This window comes from Eleutherodactylus coqui, chromosome 11, assembly GCF_035609145.1.
Source record: "Eleutherodactylus coqui strain aEleCoq1 chromosome 11, aEleCoq1.hap1, whole genome shotgun sequence".
Taxonomy (NCBI): domain Eukaryota; kingdom Metazoa; phylum Chordata; class Amphibia; order Anura; family Eleutherodactylidae; genus Eleutherodactylus; species Eleutherodactylus coqui.
The window spans coordinates 75,883,889-75,905,581 of NC_089847.1; the positions used below are offsets into that span (position 1 = coordinate 75,883,889).

Here is a 21,693-nt window from a genome sequence, read left to right on the forward strand (position 1 = left end):
AGGTTGACTGGCTATCATACATGTTGAGCCATTGCAGAGTCGGCAGAGGTACCATTTTTCCATTCTGCACCTTGCCTTTCTTATGTAGGGTTCCTCTGCAGTATACTGCGCTGGGTTTTTCTTTCATTAACAAAAGAAAAAATACTATCAGAATCAGTGGAATAAGTAAAAGCATTTCAAAGTTCTTCCCACATCAAGGTCAAAACTTGCTGCGATTCCAATGTATAATTTGAGTTTTGCGATGCAGATTGAGATCTTTTGTTTTTCAATAATCTAATATTTGTTTTAACAGGCTGTATTAGAGACAGACACTTTTCTTTATCCATTTCAATTTATGTCTGAGGAAGACCTTGAACAAGTAGTAATTTTTGTTACCACTGCAATAAAAAAAATATTTCCAGATTCATCTCCTGGGTGAGTACAGTCTTAAAAAAAGTTTACAATTTTTATGCTGCACTTATACTAATAAAGCACTAGGCTACATTGACACGGTGTTTGTTGTAGATTTTCATACCTGAATACACAAAAAACAAAAAAATAATCAGTGTGGATTTTAAAATCCACGACACTCAATGTTCCCTCCCGAGTCATATTTTATAACTAGTAGTCACTCTACACTAACTGAACATTTTCAAAAGACCTTAAAAGGGTTGACAACTTTATCATCATTTTGACAAACGTGCTAGAAACACTACGAACCATTATTAGCACACTGGTGCCAATCTCCTTCACTCAGAAATGCTACCCCTTGTTTAGTACAGTCTTATCCATGACTGTACAGCACTTTGACTCAATGTGTCTTCTGATGGAGGAGCATGTGACCACGCCCTTCTAGCAGCAGCCTCCATCAAAAAACACTGCGCATATCATGGGAAACTGATGCATGCACAATGCTATATGCTGTTTTTCAAAGGAGGCTGTTGAGAACTGTTAAGATCAGCCCCTCCTCCTAATTCTGTGTCAGACTGTAAAACAACTAGCTGCAGCATTAAGTGTCTTGAGTAGAACAAAAAGATTGCTCATCTCCATTCTTTAAAGAGCTATACCAAGTCACTAGTTGACCCTTATCTACAAGAACTAGGGACTCACTATTAAATGACAAAGCAGAGGGTGAAAGTAAATGGATGATGATTAATATAATGAAACTTGCATCGTAGGCTGAATTAGATTATATGAAACCAAGATAACTAGAGAAATGCTGACTCAAACACTAGTTTTCCCTATGCCTCTCCTTGATACTCACATCAGACACCACTGTACCTAAAGAGCGCTAAGTTGTCCCTATGGATAACCCTGTCTAAACACTATCCCTGAGAAAAAGAGAGCACTAAGGCACAGACAAGAGGCTAAAAGAAGCAAAGGCATGGAATGAGTCAAGACAGATAAAAACAAATAAGGAGAGTTTGGTCAAACCACAGACTAGAACACACAGGCCCGACTAGAAAATCAAGGGGCAAGACACTAACTGGACAAACTAAATAAGTCTTACAATTAGGTGCCTACAACTAGAATAAGGAACTCTGGTTAAAAGAAAAATCTTCTAGGACCTCATAAAAGGGAGAGATTCCTGAATTCCCAATTCACAGTCATCCCTAAAGAAAATAAAGACCATCTGTCCCCAAAAAATTATAGACCTATTTTGTTGTTTAACCGGGATTACAAGATTTTTACGGCCATTTTAACTGCATGGCTGAACCTCCTCCTCCCAGCCCTAGTCCATAAAGATCAATACAAAGCCCAGATGACCTTATTAGCATTAGATTTAGAGAAGGCCTTTGATACATTATCGTGGATTTATTTATTTTGAGTTCCATGGTGCATTGGAATGCAAGGACCCTTCCTTTCTGCATTCTAGGCCATCTACTCTACACCTTCCACAAGAGTTACTCCTACACGAATTAACAGAGGAACCAGACAAGGATGCCAACTGCCCCGGCTCTATTTGCTGTAGCTGTTGAGCCACTGGCAGACGCCATTTGCAATAACCCTAATGTTAAGGGGCTGAATTTCAATGGTCCTGAATATAAATTAAGCCTATTTGTGGATGACCTTTTGCTAACCTTATCTCAACCCTTAATGACTCTGCTGAACTTAATGTCTATTCTAGACACCTGGGGGGCTCTCTCAGGCCTCCCATTGAATATAGACAAATCAGAAGAATCTTATATCAATACCTCGGAACGTGTTAAGAAACTGGTCAACCTTAACTTCCAATTTCAACAAAAACATATTACATACCTGGGTGTTAAAATGACTACTTCATCACATTTCCTGTATGAATGGAATTAATCCCCCCTACTTAAGAAACTTGCATCGGACCTGCTAAAATGGGATAAGCCATACTTGTCATAGGTGGGTAGGATTAACGTGATTAAAATGGTCACTTTGCTAAGAATACTCTATCTCTTTAGATGCTTACTGATACCTATCCCTCTGCCCACCCTCCATAGCTTCCAGCTTCCAGTCCTTCCATTCAAATGGGCCAACAAACGTTCGAGGATCAAACATACTATAATGTACTACCACTGACAACTGGGGGGCCTCTCGATGCCCAACCTAGTTAAATATTACAAATCTGCGCGATTAGCTCAATGGGTTATATGTTTGGGTAGCACAAATAACCTGCTCTGGGTGGACATTGAAAAAAGCATAAATCTGCACCTGATACCATCCTTAACTTGGTCCCTGAACCCTCTTTCCTCAGGATTGCTGCAAAGGAGCCCCCTGTTATACTATTCCCTTTTGCTGTGAAGTACTTACTGTGTAATAAGCTATCTTCTAAGCTCTCACCGATGCTATCGATAATCCCTAACCCACAATTCCCACTGAGTCTGAACTTAGCCTACTTTCCATGATGGAGATGCCATTTCTACTATAGATTTCTACTATAGATCAAAGTTTATTGCTAAACAAAAATTGATGGCCATATTCAAGCCACCCACATAGGAATACCTTTGGATCCTCCAGGTTTTCCATTTTGTCCAATTCCTACCTCTGCCTCCTGTTCTCCCCAATCTCACACAGTTTGAAAACCTTTGTGCTAATGACCTCTCTCAGAGAGGAACTCTCATATATAGCATGCTGATCCAACCTGTAGCTGGGGAAAAACTTCAGTTTATGAAAAGGTGGGAGGAGTACCTGGGGGTGGAGTTGACTTTGGAAAGATGGCAGCACTGCTGTTTCACAATTTCTAAGGGTAGCCACCAGGTTTTGCTTATGGAAACTTTGTTTAAAATTTTTCATAGAACATACTTCATTCCACTGAGAATCTACCATGCATGCCCATCTTCCTTCCAGCTTTGTTTTCGAGGGTGTCAGGAGGTTGGGAATATGATCCACACTTGGTGGTCTTACCCGGAGGTTGTAAAGCTGTGGAAGCATGTCCATAATTTGGTAAATCAATTGTTTGTGGGCCCAATGTCTAAATCTCCCACAGTTTTCCCTTCTAGGAGACTGACCACCGAAGCTTAAATTCACAGCCCATCGCCTTATTCAGGTCATGCAAAACTCCATATTGCTTCAAAATGGAGAACCCCAAGCCTCTCGTTTCCTGAGGTGACCAAAAGAATTCCACAATCATGCTCTACGAAAGGATCGACACTATTAGAACAGACCCCCTACCCAATTTTCTAAATATATGGCAGCACTGGATTGACCATTTAGAGGTCTCAGTGCAATGACCGCGCAAAGTGCACTAAAGTGAAGGAGACCACAAGGGTTGCAGAGGGGTTGTCACAGGAGGCTCTATGGCTCCTCCAGACAGTGGCACCAAAGGTGCTGTGCAGCGACCCAAGGAACGTACCGTGGTACGCTTACTGGAAGGCCTGTTTAGTCATGCGTGACGCCAGTACTCCAACTGAACCCTTGGGATGGAATGCCGAAGAAATAACTGATTCAAGTCCAGTAGCTTGTAGTAGTAATCTGGGACTATGTAGATTTATTTAGCTGAATTTTTTAACAGTAGAAAAAGCAATCCCCACAACAGTACTTTGGAATGATACAAGCAGATGCAGCAGTAAGCAGCGATTTGAACACGAAGAATACAGTAATATTGTCTGAATTAAGAACCTCAACGCTCTTTTCTCTAAACTAATTTGAAAGACAATTTCCCCATTAGTTGTTTTAACTAAAGAGATGATTAACCCCTTGAGTGGCGGGTTTCTTACCACCCAGTTAGACCTGCCAGGGCAGGTTTTTTAAATGGTCTAATCATTTAATTTCAACTAATTTTCCAGTCGTGTTCCAAGAGCCATAACTTTTTCATTTTTCCATTGACAGCCATATAAGGGCTTGTTTTTTGCGGGACAAGTTGGACTTTTTGATGGCATCATTTTGGGTAAATATAATGTATTGCATAACTTTTGTAAAAAAAAATTTGGAGGGAGATTAGGAAAAAAAGAAATTCTGCCATTTGTTTTTTCGATTTCATTTTTACGGCGTTCAGCGAGCAGAATAAATAATGTGATAACATTATTCTAAGTAAGCATGATTCCAACGATACCAAGTTTACAGTTTTTTTATGTTTTTCTATTTTTGTACATTTAACACTTTTTTTTCTTAAAGGTTTGCTTTTGTGTCGCCACATTCCAAGAGCCGTATTAATTTTATTTTTCCATTGACAGAGCCCTAGAAGGCCTTGTTTTTTGCGGGATGAACTCTAGTCTTCATTTATCTAATTTTTTGGAACATGTAAAATTTTGATCACTTTTTATTCCATTTTTTCTAGTGGCAAGATTAACAAAATCTGTAATTCTGGCACGTTTTTTATTGTTATTTTTCACTGCATTCTCTGAGCAGTATAAATAATGTATTAAAGTAATTCTACAGGCCAGTACGATTATGCCAATACCAAATTGTAAAAGTTTTTCTCTTTCATGACTTTCACACTTAAAAAAAAGTAATAAAAGTTTAAATCACCCTCCTTTTGCCATATTTATAATAAAAAAAATCAAAATCATAGAAGAAAAATACATATTTGGTATCGCCGCGTCCATGAATGTACGATCTATCAAAGTAGTGCATTATTTACCCCGCACGGTGAACGTAGTCCGAAAAAAAATTAACGCCACAAATGCACTTTCAGTCACCCTATCTCCCAGAAAAAAATGCAATAAAAAGCGATCAAAAAGTCTAATGTATTCCGAATTAGTACTAACATAAACTACAGTACATCTCGCAAAAAATGAGCCCTTGCTCAAGTACGTCGACGGAAAAATACAAAAAGTTATTGCGCGTAGAAGATGCAGCAGAAAATAATTTAAAAAAATTAAAGGTCTTTGAAAAAAAATAGTACAGCCCAAAAAAAAACTATATAAGTTTGGTATGTTAGTAATCGTACTGACCCGTAGAATAAAGTTATCATGTGTTTTTTTTGTTTCAGTTTGTGTGCCGTAGAAATAAAACGCACTGAAAGATGGCTGAATGTCATTTTTTTTTTCATTTTACACCACTTAGAATTTTTTAAAAGTTTTTCAGTAGATTATATGGTACTTTAAATAGCACCATTGAAAAATACAACTTTTCCCGCAAAAAAAAGCCCTCATGCAGCGACGTCGATGAATAAATAAAGGAGTTAGGATTTTTTTTAAACAGGGGGAAGAATAAAAGAAATGGGGAAAAAATGGGCCATGTCATTAAGGGGTTAAATAATATACTAACTTCCTTCTCTAGATCATTACGACGCAGGGATACCACATGTGTAATTTTAAGGGAGACAATTGTTTTTGTTTTTCTAATTTTTTAACTTTTTGTCCCTTTAGGGGACTCCCACAGAGAACCATCAGGACCCTGTGATCACATTCCGGGGATCCGATGGCTACAGCCCTTTACATGCTGCAGTCACATAGACTGCAGCATTTAAAGGGTGAACACTGCAGAAATCAGAGGTTTTCTCTGATCTCTGCTGTAAGAGCTGCTGCCTGGCTGTCCTCTGAAAGCCAAGCACCAGCTCTCCCTGCCACAGAGACCATCAGCTTGCTTCTGACAAGCTGATTGTCTCTATGGCAACCTGTAAACAAACCAGTGCAGGAGTTTGAAAAACAGAAGCAGGAAGATATTACCGATCTGCCGGCAATCTCTCGCTTATGAATTCAAAGTCCTGCACTGGTTCTCTGTGGGACTGTGCAGGCAGAGCACAATGCCACAGCTTGTGGCATTGTGCTCTGCAGCTCCCATAGTGATACATAGCCTGGAAATCTTCGGGGCTATATCACTATGGGCAGTGGAGCTCGTCCCGGAAAATTTCCGGGCGTGCCACTCAAGGGGTTAAAGTTTAGTAGAGTGTAGATGAAGCAGAGTGAAAAGTGACTAAGACTAATCCTGGCTTTGAGTTCACTGGGTAGTTTTGACTCACTGTTAGTAGAAGACCGACCTCAGAAAGGCTCTCCTCTCTGCTATAGGATGCCAAGGGAGTGGAATCACATCTCACTCAACGTCAGGAAGAATGCGCTGCTAATGCTGACTTTCTCCTGCACAAGTACCTCCTCCTCTCCAACACGACTGGACTATAACCACTCCTCTCACTCCTGGCTGAATCTGCCTAACTGCTCACTGACTCCTTTTATCTCCTCTGATTCTTTCCCGCACTTTCTGGACTCTTCCAACTCTTGCATAGGGACTTGTGTTGTAGGTTTCCCGCCGTTGGACTCTGCACCAGTAAGATTGAAGCTAACTATCAGCCAATAAAACAGCAGCTGACATCAGAGCTCAGCTCTAGGCTTAGTAGAGAGAAGAGTTGAAACAAGGTCTCTCCTACAGACGGCACCTTCTATGTCGACGGATGGCACATAAACAGGTGACACAGGACAAGCGTTGGTGTGAGTGTTCTGTAGGAACCCCTGGGCCACTATACCAGGACTACATTATAGCTCATCTTCTACCTAACCACCCCACCAGAAACTAACTCAACATTTAGTATACAAACAATAGAAAAATGATATGGATCCTTGACAACCCCTTGTTATACTCCTTTTGTTACCCCTTCCCAGCATTCTATTTTTACAAATATGATGCTGTAGTAAAATTTATTGAACTTCAAGTCAGTGATAAACGTCCCCCTGCGTGGGGAATTAAGAAGGTTCTACACCAGTACTATTTTTGGAAATTTTCAATAAAAACCGTTGAAACAAAAAATTTGAATTCAAGCCCTGCAAGTACCTCCTCCTAATAGTCATGACACTGGCCACTGGACATTTTGATGGTAACTGATTCTCTTCAAGAGGTTATAGAACTTTTAATTTCAGTAATACAAACACGAATATTTCTTTACTCTTAAAACTAGTAATGGAAATTAACAATAGAATATCTACTACTTTATCAGTAATGCTCCTTGTAGAATGTATATGAAGACACTAAATATTAAAGTTTTTGTATTTGTAGAAACATGATAAGGAAAAATCCAGTCCTTCAAGACAACTTCACATGGATTACTGATCACCTAGACGATTTTAGAGAAAGTATCCAAGGACCTTGTGGTAATTGTGCATCTTAATAAAATACAATTTGTATTTTTCTTAGGTAAATGTATGTAATTAATGAAACCGAAAATTCACAAGTATGACATTAGTTGGTTCAAACATTAAAGGAGATGTCCCGCGCCGAAACGGGTTTTTTTTTTTTTAACCCCCCCCCCCCGTTCGGCGCGAGACAACCCCGATGCAGGGGTTAAAAAAACCACCCGCACAGCGCTTACCTGAATCCCGGCGGTCCGGTGACTTCAATACTTACCGCTGAAGATGGCCGCCGGGATCTTCTACCTTCGTGGACCGCAGCTCTTCTGTGCGGTCCACTGCCGATTCCAGCCTCCTGATTGGCTGGAATCGGCACGTGACGGGGCGGAGCTACACGGAGCCCCTCTCTGGCACGAGCGGCTCCATAGAAGACTGCTGAAGACCCGGACTGCGCAAGCGCGGCTAATTTGGCCATCGGAGGCCAAAAATTAGTCGGCTCCATGGAGACGAGGACGCCAGCAACGGAGCAGGTAAGTATAAAACTTTTTATAACTTCTGTATGGCTCATAATTAATGCACAATGTACATTACAAAGTGCATTATTATGGCCATACAGAAGTGTATAGACCCACTTGCTGCCTCGGGACAACCCCTTTAAGGTGTATGATATCGCTGAAGTTTGACTACATGTTTTAGCTGTACACAATTGTAAACCTCTTATAGGGAACACTTCTGACATTAATTCTTGAGTCATAAGAGTTACATTGTGTTTGGTGACACACCATTCTCAGTAGCACCCTTCTAACAGACAGCTACAGCTACCCCTTCCTTTATAGAGCTAGCTTTATCAGACTTCACAAAACGCGTGCACACATTTAGCAATATCTAGCAAATATAACACTACCCTGCTTGTCACAAGAACAGGAGATTTCCTTGATGTTCCTGTGGATTTGGAGGAATTGTAGGAAACAATGGCTTCCTTACAAAATCAATAAAGCCCCTGGTACTGACTGTTTACCTGTAGATATATAAAACATTTGGAGAGATTCTGTTACCGAGCTTGAGGTATTTTATAAAGCTGAACACAGATGGGAATTACTTCCATCTATGAAGCAAGCTATTAGGTAGTTTTCACATGGCCGAGAAAATCTCACATCAATATGAACCCCATTCATTTGAATGGGGTCATGCACAAGTGATTTCTTCCCACATTGTGGTGCAGGAATAAAAAAAAAATAGTCATTTATCATCTTTGGGTGTTCCCTCCAGTATGACTTGCATTGCCCATTGTTTTCTATGGGGCCAGTACAGTATCGCACGGCATGCGATTTGCACATGAGTAAAATGCGAGGTTTATCCATTGAAAACAATGGGAAACACTCCATGATCCTTCGCTGCGGTTTTTCGTTACTTCCCAAAAGTGATGCGAGGATGTTTTAACACAAAAGTGCCTCCCAGCCGTGGGGATATCGCACATCAGCCAGCCCGATATCGCACTTGCCCGTATGAAATTAGCCTTATTCCTAAACGAGGAAAAGATCCATTACACTAGTCAGTGAAAATCTTTCCAACTTGAAAACAGGTATTTCTTAATCATTTGATCATGAAAGAAACAAAAATGACATTGAAAACTTTGAGTTAGCTCTTGGTTATGAGATGTAGCCCATTTAAGTTAACTCCTTAGTGACCACTCAGACCTTTTACATTCTAGTTAAGTGGGCTTTAATGTCAGAGGACGTAAAAACATGCTTCCTCTGGGGATTGAAGCCACGTGGGCTGTGGACGTGACAGCTCCATGCTGTCTGTTCCCAGAGGTAGCTGACAACATGGAGCAGTCATGGGGGGCCGTGGATAGCGCCGATCACATTAAAGTGTAAAAAGTTTTTTAAAAAGATAAAGATTCAGCTCAGATCCATGGGGGCAGCTGAGAGTACTCACCACTGTCCTCCGTGATGTACTGCGACGATCTGGTCCTTTAGGACCAGACGCCAGTCTTCTGTGCATGGGAGCCAGGTGGCATTATGTCAGCCGCATGTGCAGAAGGCCGGAAGCCCTGGCAAATTTGAAATCTCCTGGTTCCTGAAGGTAGCCGGGAAGCAGGAGGTGTCACTGAGGTCCCAAGGTCCGTGATCACCATTATTCAATGGATAACAATCATGAAAAAGTGAAAAAAAGTTAAAGTTTTACCTCCCCTTATCGACCGGATCCATGAGGGGAGGTGAAAATACTCACCCGTCCTCTGTGATGTCCCACGGCGATCTACACCTACTGTGGGGCTTCTGCGCATGCGCTGACTTGTTGCACGCATGCGCAGAAGGCTGGAGATCCCTGCAAATTTAGAATTCCCCTGCACTTAGCTATTTTTTTCCTGGTCACATGATCACTGTTATCTTCCCTTCCCGGTGAGGGAAGATGAAATTACATAACTAAGGTCCCCGGATTTGTCCCTTGATGGAATCTTTATCCGCAGACCTTTCTCAGCTTCAGCGCATGTGCCAGTCAGCATAATGCGGACGCATACGCAAAAGTCAAGGATTGCCTGGGAAATTTAAAATCTCCCTGCTCCTGGCTACCAAAGGTAGCCAAGAGCCTGGAGATGTCACGGAGGGGTGCAGTATGCGGTTACTGGTCACATGATCACAGTTATCCAGTGGATAATGGCGATCACGTAAAAGTTTTTTTTTTTTAAATTAAAAAGTTGAAGTTTTATCTCCCCTCACTGATGAAACTTCTCACCGGAGGCCTCCGCATTGCAACCCCAATGCGATCATCCCCCACGTACTTCACCTGCCTCACCTGCAAAATGCAGGACACCTGCGTAGGTGCTTGGGAGCTCAGGAAATTTTACACTTCCTTGCTCCTGGCCAACAACGGTTGCCAAGAGCCAGGTACAGTGACCTTTGGCCTCATTTAGCATTCACTGTTCACATAGTAAGTTAGGCTGAATGAAGACAATATCCATCAAGTTCAGCCTATTTCAACACCGTAGTTGATCCAGAGAAAGGCAAAAAAAAAACAAGAGGCAGAAGCCAATTAGCCCATTTGTGGGAAAATTCCTTCCCGACTCCATAATGGCAATTAGAATAATCCCTGGATCAACCTTTGATAGTTCCTACCTGACTGTAAGACCCGGAACTACAAACCTGCTAGTCACCTAATGTCTAAATCCTGTAATATCCTTGCACTCGAGAAAGACGTCTAGTCATGCGATAAAAAGGTTGCGATCTACCTTAAAGGGGTTGTCCCGCGCCGAAACGGGGTTTTGTTTTTCTTCAATAGCCCCCCCGTTCGGCGCGAGACAAACCCGATGCAGGGGTTAAACAAGAAAACCGCACAGTGCTTACCTGAATCCCCGCGCTCCGGTGACTTCTTACATACCTGCTGAAGATGGCCGCCGGGATCTTCTCCCTCGGTGGACCGCAGGTCTTCTGTGCGGTCCATTGCCGATTCCAGCCTCCTGATTGGCTGGAATCGGCACGTGATGGGGCGGAGCTACAAGGAGCCGCTCTCCGGCACGAGCGGCCCCATTCAGAAAAGAAGAAGACCGGACTGCGCAAGCGCGTCTAATCTGGCGATTAGACGCTGAAAATTAGACGGCACCATGGAGACGAGGACGCTAGCAACGGAACAGGTAAGTGAATAACTTCTGATAACTTCTGTATGGCTCATAATTAATGCACAATGTACATTACAAAGTGCATCAATATGGCCATACAGAAGTGTATAGACCCACTTGCTTTCGCGGGACAACCCATTTAAGTCGGTCTCACACGACCGGATATAAAGTGCAGATTCTGCATGCATTTACTCCACGGTACTACGCGCTTCAATCAAATGCATTGGATTACAGAATTCTACTCACATTAGCGGGTTGGAATTACGTAATCCACTCACACAAGACAGAATGCAGCATGTTCTATTTTAGCAGATATCTGGACACAGAGCCCATTGTACTCTATGGTACGGATATACCCACAGCCCATATGCAACTACATTGCTAGCTAAGCAACGGCACAGGAAAAAAAAAAAGGTGTATTGCGCATGACCGCCTGTGGGAGTACACAGTTATGCACAATACATTAGACGGCCGGGCTCACAGCTGAGATCCGCTGCAGGCTTTCGCAAGCGGATTCCAGATACGGCCACGTGTGCCTGGTGTTAATCAGATCGCTACCTGTAATATATAATTTACAAGTAGCCCTGGGAACGCTCGGCTTCCTGCAGTTCCAGTGCAGCTTGTTGAACGCCTTCTGTGCGAGACCTACAAACCTCGACAAGCTTACACCCCATTCCGGCCACTGAGGTAAAAAAAAACTCCCCAAAAAAGCATGGGAGCAGGAGGGATACCCAGTTTTATTGCCCCATGTGCCCATCCCAACCAGCCTCCGTAATTACCCCTGTCTTCGGAAATACAGTTTACATTATTACTTTTATCGTTGTGTAATGTCAAAAGATGCGCGCAGGAGGGGGGGGGCTATAATACCCAGAGAGGCTATCAAAATTGGGATTATTTACTCTAGAAAAAAGACGGCTAAGGGGTGACCAAATGACTATGTATAAATACATAAGGGGACAATACAAGGATCTCTCCCATGATCTGTTTATACCTGGGACTGCGATGTTAATGAGAGGGCATCTGCTACGTCTAGAAGAAAGCAGGTTTCATCACCAACATAGAAAGGGGTTCTTTACTGTAAGAGCAGTTAGACTGTCGAACTCTCTGCCTGAGGATGTGGTGATGGCAAAATCCATAGAGGAGTTTAAAAGGGGACTTGATGTCTTTCTGGAGCGGAAGGATACTACAGGATATAAATCTTAGGGTAACTGTTATCTGGGTAAACAGCAGGTAGGAAATATTTGGGGTTGATCCAGGGATTAGTCTGATTGCCATTAGGGAGTCTGGAAGGAATGTTTCCCCCAAAAGGGCTAATTGGCTTTTGCTCTTTTTTTTTTGCCTTCCTCTGGATCAATACCACAAGAGGATAAACAGGCTGAACTAGATGGACATAGTTTGTAAGGTCAAAGGAAGACAATGTTACTATGTTACAAACTATTTTTAGGGAGTCTAATTTTTTCTGCACATAAAGCAATGGGGCCTGGAATTTATTCAGTTGTGCCCTGAAATCCAAAGGTGTCCCCTCCAGTATAGGCCTAGCCATGTGTCCTGTAAGTAGGTTAGGGCCACAATGGGCATGTTTCTGAACACTGGACAAACAGGTATCCATTTTACGGTTAAAGTCTTCATTCATGTGTATGCTGTACAAACAAAACGGTTTTAAAAATGACAATTGCCAGAAGAAGAAAAAAAAAGAAATTGTGATTTTTTTTTTCCTTTCCTGCTTTGCTTAGATTCATTCAAAAACTGTGGGGGTCAAAATATGCAGTAGATTTCTAGATAAATTCATTAAACGGGGTCATTTGTGGGGGTTCTTTATTGTTTTGGCTGCTCAATGGCTCTACAACTAGGTAGTGGGGCCTGGAATTTTTTCAGTTGTACCCTGAAATCCAATGGGTGTTCCATCCATTATAGGTCTAACCATCTGTCCTATAAGTAGATTAGGGCCACAATTGGTATGTTTTTGAACACAGGATAAACAGGGGTATCCATTTTGGGGTGCAAGTCTTCATTCATATGTGTGCTGTACAAAAAAAAAAACTATTTAAAATGATAATTGCCAAAAAAATTAAAATCATAATTTTTTCCTTTTGCTTTGCTTAGATTTATTTAAAAACTGTGGTGACAAAATACACCATACTGCCCTAGATGAATTCGTTAATCGGTCTAGTTTTCAAAACGGGGTCTTTTGTGGAGGTTCTCCATCGTTTTGGCCACTCAAGGGCTCTACAAGGGTGCAATGGGGCCTAAAACACCTTCAAGCAAAATGTCTGTTCTGAAAGCCACCGGCTGCTCCTTTCATTTTGAGCCCCGTTGTGCATACAGACATAATATTAGGGCCACAATGGGTATGTTTCTGAATACAGGACAAACAGGGGAATCCATTTTGGGGAGTAAATTCTCATTTTCATGTGCACTATAGAAAAAAAAAACCAGCCTTTAAAATGACATTTTCAAAAACAATTTTCCCTCTAACTTTCATTAACTCCTGAAACCAAACTGTGGGTTCACAATACTCATGATACTCCTCAGTGAATACATTAAGTTTTTAAAATCGGGGGTTTCTATCATTCTGACACCTATGAGCCTTTGCAATCTTGGCTTGATGTAGGAAAACAGTGTTCCTCAAAATGTTGCTAATTCAATGTTAAATTTGTACTTCTCCCAAATGCTTAAAAAAAAAAAACTAAAGTTTTTCAAATTTGCATCCAGAATAAAGTAAAAAGATGGAAATATATATCTCATCAAAAGTTAGTATAGTATGTTTGCACATATTTGAGATATTACAATTGAAAATGTGAAAACAAATGATTTTTTTAAAATTTCTCCAATTTTGGCGCTTTTAATATACACAAATTCTATCAGACTATTTTTACCACCTAAATGAAGTACAACATGTGGTGAAAAAAAACAATGTCAGAATCACTTGGATATGCCAAACCTTTACAGAATTATTCTATGTTAAAGTGAAACGTCAGATTTCCAAAATGTGGTTTGGTCATTAAGGCGCAAACAGCCTTGGTCACTAAGGGGTTAAATATGTGTACCTCGGGATAGGTCTTCTCACTACCAGATAAAAGTCTGGCCACCAAAAGGAAAATCTGTGCCCCAGAGAGAAAAACATCCAGCATGATTGTCTGGTTAAAAAAAAAAATCTAAATTGTTTTGTCCCCTTTTCACATAAAATTTGGACTTGTGAAAAAATTTGTAAAAGGGGATGAACCAGGTCAGAGAAGCTTTTTAATACCTTAGAAGATAATTTCCACAGCTCAGTGTTGCTAAAGTTAAAAAGCGCATCTTCATTGGCCCACAGATTTGTCATATTCTTAAAAATAAAAACTTTGAGTAAGTTGTTCAGGGTCTTGAGAAAGCAGTATGGAAGGCATTTCAAGATGTTGTGCATGGCTTCCTGGGGGGAAAATAAATAAATCGAAGCGTTAACGACTACGTTGAGATTGTGAATAAACTTCCAGAAAAGTTCCATCGATTAGATTGCAACATGTCACTCAAAATCCATTTTCTACATTCTCACCTGAACTTCTTCCCTGACAACTGCGGTGCCTTAAGTGATGAACACAGAGAGCGATTCCAAGATATATCAAAAATGGAACAAGGGTATCAGGAAAAATGGTACGCTTCTCTGCTTGCGGACTACTGTTGGATAGTGACAAGAGACTTCCCAGAAGAGAAGTACAAGCAACCAGCAAATCTAATCCATTCACGCGATTAAGCCCTTTTATATGAAGTTAGAGTATCTATAAAACCAGAGTTAGGCCTACTTAAATAAAATATATTGTCACATTCATTTTCCTTGAGCCAAACAACAGTTTAACTGTTTTGAGAAAGGAAAATTTCAAAGTGCATTTTTGTTGCACTTTGTGATGCGGTCCCTTAATGATGCGGCCTTTTTTTTCCGTTCTTGGTATTTCCGCCCTCCTAAAAAAAAAAAAAAAATCATTATTCTTCCATTTATCCAACAGTGATGTCTGAGGGTTCCGACAAACTTGCGTTTAACGTGAATGTCAATTTCTAATGTTAAAAACTAGAGATGAGCGAGCACCAAAATGCTCGGGTGCTCGTTACTCGAGCTGAACTTTTTCTAATGCTCGAGATCTCGTTTCGAGTAACGAACCCCATTGAAGTCAATGGGAGACTCAAGCATTTTTCAAGGTGACCCATGCTCGGCATAGGGAAGGTGTGTGATTCACCTGAAAACATCAGAAAGTGATGGAAAAACCACAGAAATGGATAGGGAACAGCAGGGGCAGCATGCATGGCTGGATCTGAGGCTCCCAGGTCACACTATTAAGCCAAATTGTGGGCAAGAGCCTGGAGGTCACCCCCCCTAACAATTTAGTTGGGCCAGACCATAATCAGCGAGGCACACGCGCTGGCACATCTTAGCTAAGCACCACACTAGGTGGAACGAAGGCCAATCACCACCTGCGGGTGACACCACTGCCTCTTCTCCTGTGTTACATGCTGGCATTGCTGTCCAACCCCCTCCCCCCCCCCCCAAGACGCAGGCACGAGCCTGTGTCCACAGCGTACTGAAAATTTTTCTTCTAGCGCAGCTGTCTCCATCCCAGACAGGGTAAGGTGCACCACTTCGCCTACTCAGTAGTCCACAGCGTACTGAAATTTTTCCCAGCACAGCGTTCAGCTGTCCCTATCCCAGACAGAATAAGGCGCACTCCTTTGCCTACTCAGTAGTCCACAGCGTACTGAAATTTTTCCCAGTGCAGCGTTCAGCTCTCCTCATGCCACACAGTCACTTGATAGCCACACCACCCTCACGTCTATTTTTAAGTGCGTATTGGATGAGCAGGAACACGATACACACACTGCAGAGGGTTGGCAGGGCCTGGCAGCGACCCTCTGAGATTGTGGGCGATAGCCCACAGTGCTGATGAGAATTGCTGATAAATTAACGTATGCTCATAATACCAATCCCATGCCACCTCCGTCACAAAGTTTCATGAGCCACAAACGTGGGCATAAAGGGGACTCAGATGCCAGTACTTCTACACATCTCCACAATTCAACAGCCCAAACAAAAGATTTTTTTTACCCAGAGTGCAGGTGAACCCCTGAAAGATTTGTTTACCAAGAGTATAGGTGAACCCTTGAAAGATTTGTTTATTAAGAGTAGTTGAACCCCTGAAAGATTTGTTTACCAAGAGTGCAGGTGAAACCCTGAAAGATTTGTTTATCAAGAGTATAGGTGAACCCCTAAAAGGATTTGTTTACCAAGAGTATAGGTGCACCCTTGAAAGATTAGTTTACCAAGAGTACAGGTAAAAACCTGAAAGATTTTTTGAGCAACAGCTCGTACTTGCTTAATGGGATTCAAGCGGCGGTCCACCGACAGGCAAGCTACCGCCTGTCCCAGCCCCTGCCTCTCCCTGAGGGGCTTGTTAACCAGTGCCCCAGGGAAAGACAGCATGAACTGTAAAGAAATTAGTGGCCAAAAGATAGACACCGCACCGGGATACGTTTCCGTACGCTGTGTGACCCTTTTAAAATTGTTCTTCATAGCTTACAAATCGCAGAAAAATTAATGTATGATTGTAAGTGCCATCCCATGCCACCTCTGTCACATTTCATGAGCCACAGACGCCAGCATAGGGGTGACTCAGAGGCCAGTACTTCTACATTTTTAATGCAGAAAGCAACCCATTTTAAAAAGACAACATTTTTTTTACCAAGAATGCAGGTGAGAACCTTAAAGATTTTTTTGAGCGAGAGTGCAGGGTATTTTTTTTTACCAAGAGAAGAGGCGAACCCCTGAAAGCTTTGTGTACCAAGAGTAGAGGGGAACCCCTGTAAGATTTGTATACCAAGAGTATAGGTGTACCCCTAATGATTTGTTTACCCAGAGTGCAGGTGAACCTCTGAAATATTTTTTTTTAACATAGAGCTCGTTCTTGCTTAATGGGATCCAGGTGGCAGGCCACCGACATGCAAGCTACCGCCTGTCCTAGCCCCTGCCTCTCCCCGAGGGGCTTTTTAACCAGTGCCCCAGGAAAAAACAGCATGTATTATGAAGAAATTAGAGTGGCCGAACCAGGACAATTCATTCTGTCTCAGTGTCAGATAGCTGGAGACTGCGCTGGGATACAGTTGTGTACTCTGTGGGTGTATGAAGCTGGAACCAGTACGCTTGCTGAACTCTAGTGGTGAACCTCTTCAAAATTGGGGGCGAGAACCTGGAGACAGCCCTCAGAAAAAAAAATAGTTTTTACAGAGCCTTTTGGCCCTCTGAAGAATTGGCTGTTCAGCGATCTGACATGCTGGTTTAGGAGGATGAGGGGGAGGAAGATAATCAGAAAAGGATAAACCAAGCTACTTTTACCCTTTTTGGAGGTGATAAAGGGTGCATGATTCTCCAGTTCCAGCTTAAAGATACTTTATATTAAGCTGCTTTCCACTGTTGGAGGAGAGAAGTCTGGGGAAATCCAGGCTTTGTTCATTTTAATAAGTGTAAGCCTGTCGGCGCTGTCCGTTAACAGGCGGGTATGCTTATCCATGATAATGCCCCCAGCAGCACTAAACATCCTCTCTCATAACACGCTAGTGGCAGAGCAGGCCAGCACCTCCAAGGCATACAGCGCAAGTTTGTGCCACGTGTCCAGCTTTGACACCCAATAGTTGAATGGAGCAGAGCGATCACAGGGGACGTTGGCATGGTCAGCTGTGTATTCCCTCACCATCTTTTTACACTGTTCGCTCCTACTCAGCCTAGACTGGGGAGTGGTGACACAGTCTGGCTGGGGTGCCATAAAACTGGCAAAGGCCTTGGAGAGTGTTCCCCTGCCTGAGCTGGACATGCTGCCTGTTCCCCTAGTCTCCCCTGCTAGTTGGCCCACTGAACTATGTCCTCTAGTGCTAGCGTTGTCAGATGGGAAGACTAGGTGGTGGATAAATTACTGGATGCGTTATTTGCTATCCACGTCATCACCTCATCGCACTGTTGTGGTTTTAATAATGGTGTACCACGCAGACCTGCAAACTATGAGATGAAGCTAGGGAGCATTGATATGCGGCGTTCTACTTCTCCATCAGCAGCAGGCACTGTTTCATCCTGTCCAGGACCTAGACCTCTGCCCACACCCTCATTCGGACGCCCACGTCCTCGACCCTTACCCCTAGTGTTGATCATGTGGTATGATGCACAGCATCAAAATGTTACGCAAACTGTAAGGTATTTTGCGTATTCTTTAAGCCAAAAATAGACAGTGTAAAATGAGTACAGTCTTGTTATATAGTGCAGATTGACAGGACACACACTTAGGGCTCATGTCCACGGGCAAAATATGATTTAAGATCCGCAGCGGATCTCCCGCATGCGGATCCGCATCCCATAGGGATGCATTGACCACCCGCGGGAAGATAAATACCCGCGGATCGTCAATAAAAGGGATTTTAAAAAAAATGGAGCATGGAAAAATCCGGACCATGCTCCATTTTCGTGCGGGTCTCCCGCGGGGACGGCTCCCGCGGGCTTCTATTGAAGCCTATGGAAGCCGTCCGGATCCGCGGGAGACCTAAAATAGGAATTTAAAGTATTTACCATCCGGCGCGGGCGGGGAAGGTCAGCTGTTCCTCACGGCCGCATCTTCCTTGCTTCGGCTCGGCGGATGTGCCCGGCGCATGCGCGCGGCACGTCGGCGACGTGCCGGCGACGTGCCGCCGGCGTCAGGAATTCATCCGCCGGCCGAAAATGAAGATCCGGCCGTGAGGAACAGCTGATCTTCTCCGCCCGCGCCGGATGGTAAATACTTTTAAATTCTTATTTTCGGCGCTCATGTCCGCGGGGCAGGAGGGACCCGCTGCAGATTCTACATGTAGAATCTGCAGCGGATCTGATTTTCCCCGTGGACATGAGGCCTAAGGGTATTTTACGTACGCTTTAAGCCAAAAATAGACAGTATAAAATGTGTACAGACTTGTTATATAGTGTGGATCGACAGGACACACAGGGGTATTTTGTGTACACTTTAGCAAAAAATAGACAGTGTAAAATGAGTACAGTCTTGTTATATAGTGCGGATTGACAGGACACACACTAAGGGCCTATTATACAAATTCTTACAGCCAAAAACAAATAAAAAATGAAAAATGAGGAGTTTTGTTAGATCCTATATAGTCTGTGTAAACCAGTAGCAGTATACTGTATAGAACCGGAAATAGTATGCAGTATACAGCCGGGATGCTTGTGAATGCTTTGTGCGCACTACTGGTCCCAGGCGGCCAAACTGATGATGCACAAAAGTGGAGTTGTAGTCCTAAAATAGACTGTTGGGTTCTATGAAGATGGATCCCTGCCTAAACGCTCCTTCTAACCCACACTAATGCTCTCCCTCATTCACAGCAGCTCTGTCCCTCAGCTAATCCAGCCTCTGTGTGAGGTGAGCATCAGGTGACCTGAGTTTTTATGATCCTAGGTCACCTGATCCGGCCAGCCAATCACTGCTATAGACGTGCACAGGGTTGGCATGTCATAGCAGGAGGTGCCTAAGCCTTCCCTGCATGTTCATTGGCTAAAAAAAGCCACTAAACATGTGGGGAGGAGAGGGTGAAATTTTCTCAAACACTGCGTGGTGCTCGCTCGAGTAACGAGTACTTTCGAGTATGCTAATGCTCGAACGAGCATCAAGCTCGGACAAGCATGCTCACTCATCTCTATTAAAAACGCATCGCACGAAAATCGCAAAGCACAAACTTGCGATGCGTTTTTAACATTAGAAAGTCCCATTGACATCTGAGTTAAAAAAAACACAAGTGTGTGGGAGCCCTTAGGCTTGTTTTTTGCAGGACGAGTTGTATTTTTCAATAGTACTATTTAATGTACCATATAAAAAACTTTTAAAAACCTTTAAGTGGATTGAAATGGGAAAATAAAAAGAATTCCGCCATCTTTGGTGAGGTTGTTTCTATGCCATACACACTGCAACAAAAATGTATTGTAGAGTTATACTGCCCTAATTACAATGCTTACACAGAATAGCTACATAATTTACCATCCAATAAAGATATGCTTCTCAAACTGCTTCATTAGCTGGTATGGTTCAACTGAAGAGGCAGTTGTGAAGGATTGATATTTTAATCTCTCCTATTGCACGCGTTTCTCTTCCTCCAACAGTCTGATTCAGCAACATGATGACTGCTGCTGTAAGAACTTATCGTTTTCCCGGCAAATGCTAGGCTGAACCTGCAAGTGCTGGTGCAGCCCAGAAATTGGTGCAATTGCATGAGTTAATGGTACTCATGTAATAGTATACTTAGGGCTCCTTCACATGGGCACTGCGACTCTCGCGCCCGCGTCACAGCCGTATCTGTCAGGACAGTGTCCGGGATATGGGGGTCCCTGAGATATCCCGCAACCCCTGTCCCTGCCTACTTGCCCCCCTGGGCTAACCCCCAGGGCGACAACTGGGCGGCGGTCCCTACCCTCACTAGGGAAGCGGGACACGGGAAGACAAACAGACACTGAAGACAAACAACGGTAGAATGGTCAGACAATCCGGGTCGGCAACAGGAGGGTACACAGTACAGGGGGGTCAGGCAAAAACGTAGTCAAGGTCCAAAAGCAGAGGTCAGGAAAGCCGGGGTCACAAACAGGAGTCAAAGAATACGCGGGTGCAGCTGGAAGACCAAACTAACACTGGCAAGGCCTGAGAGGAAAACACACCTATTTAAATGCTGTCAGCGCTCCCGCCCCAGAAGCTGATTGGGGCGGGGAGCCTGACAGCAGCAGGGCTAATCAGGGCGGTGCTGGGGGCACGCCCCCAGTCTCACTGCACAGACAGTTACCAGGGAAGCCAGCCTGGTAGTCAAGCGACTAGAAGCACCAGCTGGCTCCCTAGCAACCCGGCGGCGACCAGTCTTACAGCGGCCCGGGGAGATCACAAGAACCGGGGTACCTCTGCGCCGTGCTCCTGTACCCCGGGTGGCCGGACCGGTGGTGCGGGCACGGCGGCCCCGAGAGTTGCCGGTTCTGACAGTACCCCCCCTTCTACGGGGGGACACCGGACCCCCATGGCCAGGTGCGGGCTTAAGCGGGAAAGCCCTGTGGAATGCCTGGACTAGGCGTGGCGCATGAACGTCCCTGGCAGGGACCCACGTCCTATCCTCAGTGCCAAATCCTCTCCAGTGGACCAGGTACTGCAGCACACCTCTAACCCGTCGGGCATCCACCAGCCTTTCTACTTCATACTCCAGTTCCCCCTGTACCAGAGAAGGAGGAGGCGGGTTCTGGGTGGGTAGAACTGGAGTCACATACTTCTTAAGTAAGCTTTTGTGAAACACCTTGTGGACCTTCCAGGGGTCAGGAAGTGCCAACTTATATGACACCGGGTTGATGACCTGAGAAACAGTAAATGGGCCAATGAACCGAGGAGCAAGTTTCAGGGAGGGAACCTTGAGTCTCAGATTCTTGGAGGACAACAAAACTTGCTCCCCGACTACAAAAGGTGCAGAGATGGTACATCTTTTATTTGCGTATTTACGCAGTTTCTCTTGGGAACCCTGAAGGTTCTTACGAACCTGGGCCCAAACTGTGCACAGTTCCTCAGAGGATATGTCGGCGGCCGGATTGTTCGAGACCACAGGAGTGGAAAGCGAGAA

At 43.6% G+C, this 21,693-nt stretch overlaps 1 protein-coding gene across 1 annotated transcript in view; it reads left to right on the top strand.

Moving 5' to 3' along the window:
- The first annotated feature begins 370 nt into the window (after positions 1-370).
- LOC136581955 (capping protein, Arp2/3 and myosin-I linker protein 3-like) overlaps positions 371-21,693 on the top strand; it is a 218,027-nt gene continuing 196,704 nt past the window's right edge. Inside the window, exons 1-2 of the mRNA XM_066582666.1 lie at positions 371-414; positions 7,378-7,472. Coding sequence (XP_066438763.1) covers positions 7,382-7,472 — 91 coding nt within the window. The 5' untranslated portion in view covers positions 371-414; positions 7,378-7,381. The remainder of the gene's footprint in view (positions 415-7,377; positions 7,473-21,693) is intronic.